The 2,556-nt window shown below is 53.4% G+C and overlaps 1 protein-coding gene across 1 annotated transcript in view; it reads left to right on the top strand.

The window, feature by feature from the left end:
- The window catches only part of Saysd1 (SAYSVFN motif domain containing 1), a 4,304-nt gene extending 2,637 nt beyond the window's left edge, over positions 1 to 1,667 (top strand). Inside the window, exon 2 of the mRNA XM_013029610.1 lies at positions 1,155 to 1,667. Within this exon, the coding sequence (XP_012885064.1) occupies positions 1,155 to 1,499 (345 nt within the window). The 3' untranslated portion in view covers positions 1,500 to 1,667. The remainder of the gene's footprint in view (positions 1 to 1,154) is intronic.
- The last annotated feature ends 889 nt before the right edge of the window (positions 1,668 to 2,556 follow it).

The raw sequence follows: 2,556 nt of genomic DNA on the forward strand, positions 1-2,556 counted from the left end.
TCTTTTTGCTTATGTGGTGCTGAGGAATTGAACCCAGGGCCTCATGCATGCAAGGCAAGCGCTCTACCACTGAGCCACCTTCCCAGCCCCGGCTTGAGACTCTTATCTCCAATAAACCACCAGAAAACTGGAAGTGGCGCTGTGGCTCAATTGGTAGAGCGCTTGCCTTGAGCTGAAGAGCTGAGGGACAGCGCCCAGGCCCAGAGTTCAAGCCCCATGACTGACAAAAAAACAGAATAGGTAGGAGACCCCGGGGCTTCTCAGGGAGGGCAGGTGCTGTCCTGTGAAATTGGTATGACTTCAAGTGTATACCTGGGCCACAGTGTAAGATGCATTTCTTATTGTGGGTGGTGTCCCCAAACTTTCAGGAAGCACTGATGTGGAGCTGATGCTTCCTAAAGCTGCTGTTCAGCCTTGCTGCCCGTTAGCCTCTAGCCTGCGTGCTTGTGTTTCCCTTGACTGCATCTAGGGGCCTTGGCCTGTGTGGAAGGTTTGTGGGCGGAGGTGGTAACCCAGTTAGCAAATTCACTTGCCAATGGGTCAGTTTGGAGAGAGGAGCAAGAGGAGATTGAGTCTAGTTAGGAGACAGGCCCAGACTTGGGCTGAGTGTTGTGGGCCCCAGAGCACGGTGGTAGGGTAGAATGGTAATGGCCATAATGGCCGGTAATGGCCATGACAGTGATGCTTTCATACATGAAAGGGTTTGTGTTTCCTGTGTGGGGCATAGACGTTTATTTTAGAATCAAGCCACTCATCATAGTTTAGCCCATCTAATGGGATCAGCTAACGGTATGTTGACGGTGACTGGCTGGCGATTGCATTAGCAATCCCGGGGCAGATTCTATGTGGTGTGCGAATGAGCCTCTCTGAGCAGCAGACTAATCTGAAGCAATGACTCCATGAATGGAGCCCGTGCGGGAGCTGCAGGGTTTTTATTGGGTCACTTCTTGCTAAGTGTTGATGAGATTTGCTTGGGTTAGGGCAGGGCACTTAAGCTCTCTGGCTGTGACGGATTTTAAAATGGAGGACAAGAAAATAGAAATCAATGAGCTGCAGTCTTCCTAGGGCCACAAGGACTGCCTGCTTAGATTAGTTTTGATCCTCCTGGCTCCATTGCCCTTTTATTCTTACTTCTGTTTGCTTGTGTATCCCAGGGAACCGCTGGGCCTGCTAGCAGCCCGCCACGGCCCCCCAGGAACCCGGCCATTCCTCCACCCTCCAGCGGTCAGCAGTCTTTCCTGATCAACGTCACCTTCTTGAAGGTTCTCCTCTGGTTGGTCCTGCTGGGATTGTTTGTGGAACTGGAATTCGGCCTGGTTTATTTCGTCCTGTCCTTGTTCTACTGGATGTACGTGGGGACGAGAGGCCCTGGGGAGAAGCAGGAAGGGGAGAAGAGCGCTTACTCCGTGTTCAACCCGGGCTGCGAGGCCATCCAGGGCACCCTGACTGCAGAGCAGTTGGAACGCGAGCTGCAGCTTAGACCCCCAGAGGGGAGGTAGGACGACCTGGCCGGGCCCTCCGCACCCAGGCTGGCCCGCCTGAGCCTTGAACGAGAACTCAGCCTCAGTGCACAGGACCAGGTGGACTTCAGACAAACCGTTCTCTCCTAGTTTTGTCGTTCTCTTTGGACCTTCCCTGTGGGGTAGCAGCCATTTATAAAAGTTCTATACAAACAGCCAGGAGGCCCGTGTGTGTCATCATTTGAAGGGCAATGTGAGGGCCAGGGAGGCCGGGCTTCTCTGTTCAAGTTCCCAGCTGCTGGAGGAGCATGAGGGAGGTGCCAGGGCTGCGGGTTTAGCGCCAGGGCTCTCTCTTAAGTCTTGATAGTGATAGCAGGGTTTTTGTTGTTGTTGTTGTTATTGTTGTTTTGTCGGTTGTGGGGCCTGAACTCTGGGCCTGGGCGCTGTCTCTCAGCTCTTCAGCTCAAGGCTAGCGCTCTTCCACTTGAGCCACAGCGCCACTTCTGGTTTTTTCAGCGTATGTGGTGCTGAGGAATCAAACCCAGGGCCTCATGCATGCAAGGCAAGCGCTTTACCACTGAGCCACCTTCCCAGCCCCTTTGTTTCCTTTTTTATTTGTTTTAAATTATCTTCAGATAGTTGCACAAAGAGGTTTCCATCCTCACCTGCATCTCAGAGTCCTTCCTTCCACCATCCTCCCTCCTTTCCATCTGTCCCCTCTCCACCCATGTCTTCAAGTGAGAAATGCTTGAGGGAGAGCAGAGGAAGGCTGGAAAAACTCCAGACTGCTGCTCAGGTTGCCTCCTGCTGTCCAGGGCCTGAGGTGGGCAGGCCTCCGCTCACTCTGGCTCTGGTGAGCAGTGCAGCAGCCCTGACTGCAGGCCAGGCCAACTTCAGTGTGCCTCTCCTCCCTTCTGAGTCTGCCATAACAACCGGCACGCACTTTATCCATGGCTCAGACCGGTGAGTAAAAGGACTGATGTTTTTAAAGGCAGTAGTTTGGTCCCAACAAGTTTGTGTGTGTGTGTGTGTGTGTGTGTGTGTGTGTGTGTGTGTGTGTGTGTGTGTGTGTGTGTGTGTGCGCGTGCGCGCGCGC

Source organism: Dipodomys ordii, unplaced genomic scaffold (genome assembly GCF_000151885.1).
Source record: "Dipodomys ordii isolate 6190 unplaced genomic scaffold, Dord_2.0 Scaffold120, whole genome shotgun sequence".
Lineage (NCBI taxonomy): Eukaryota > Metazoa > Chordata > Mammalia > Rodentia > Heteromyidae > Dipodomys > Dipodomys ordii.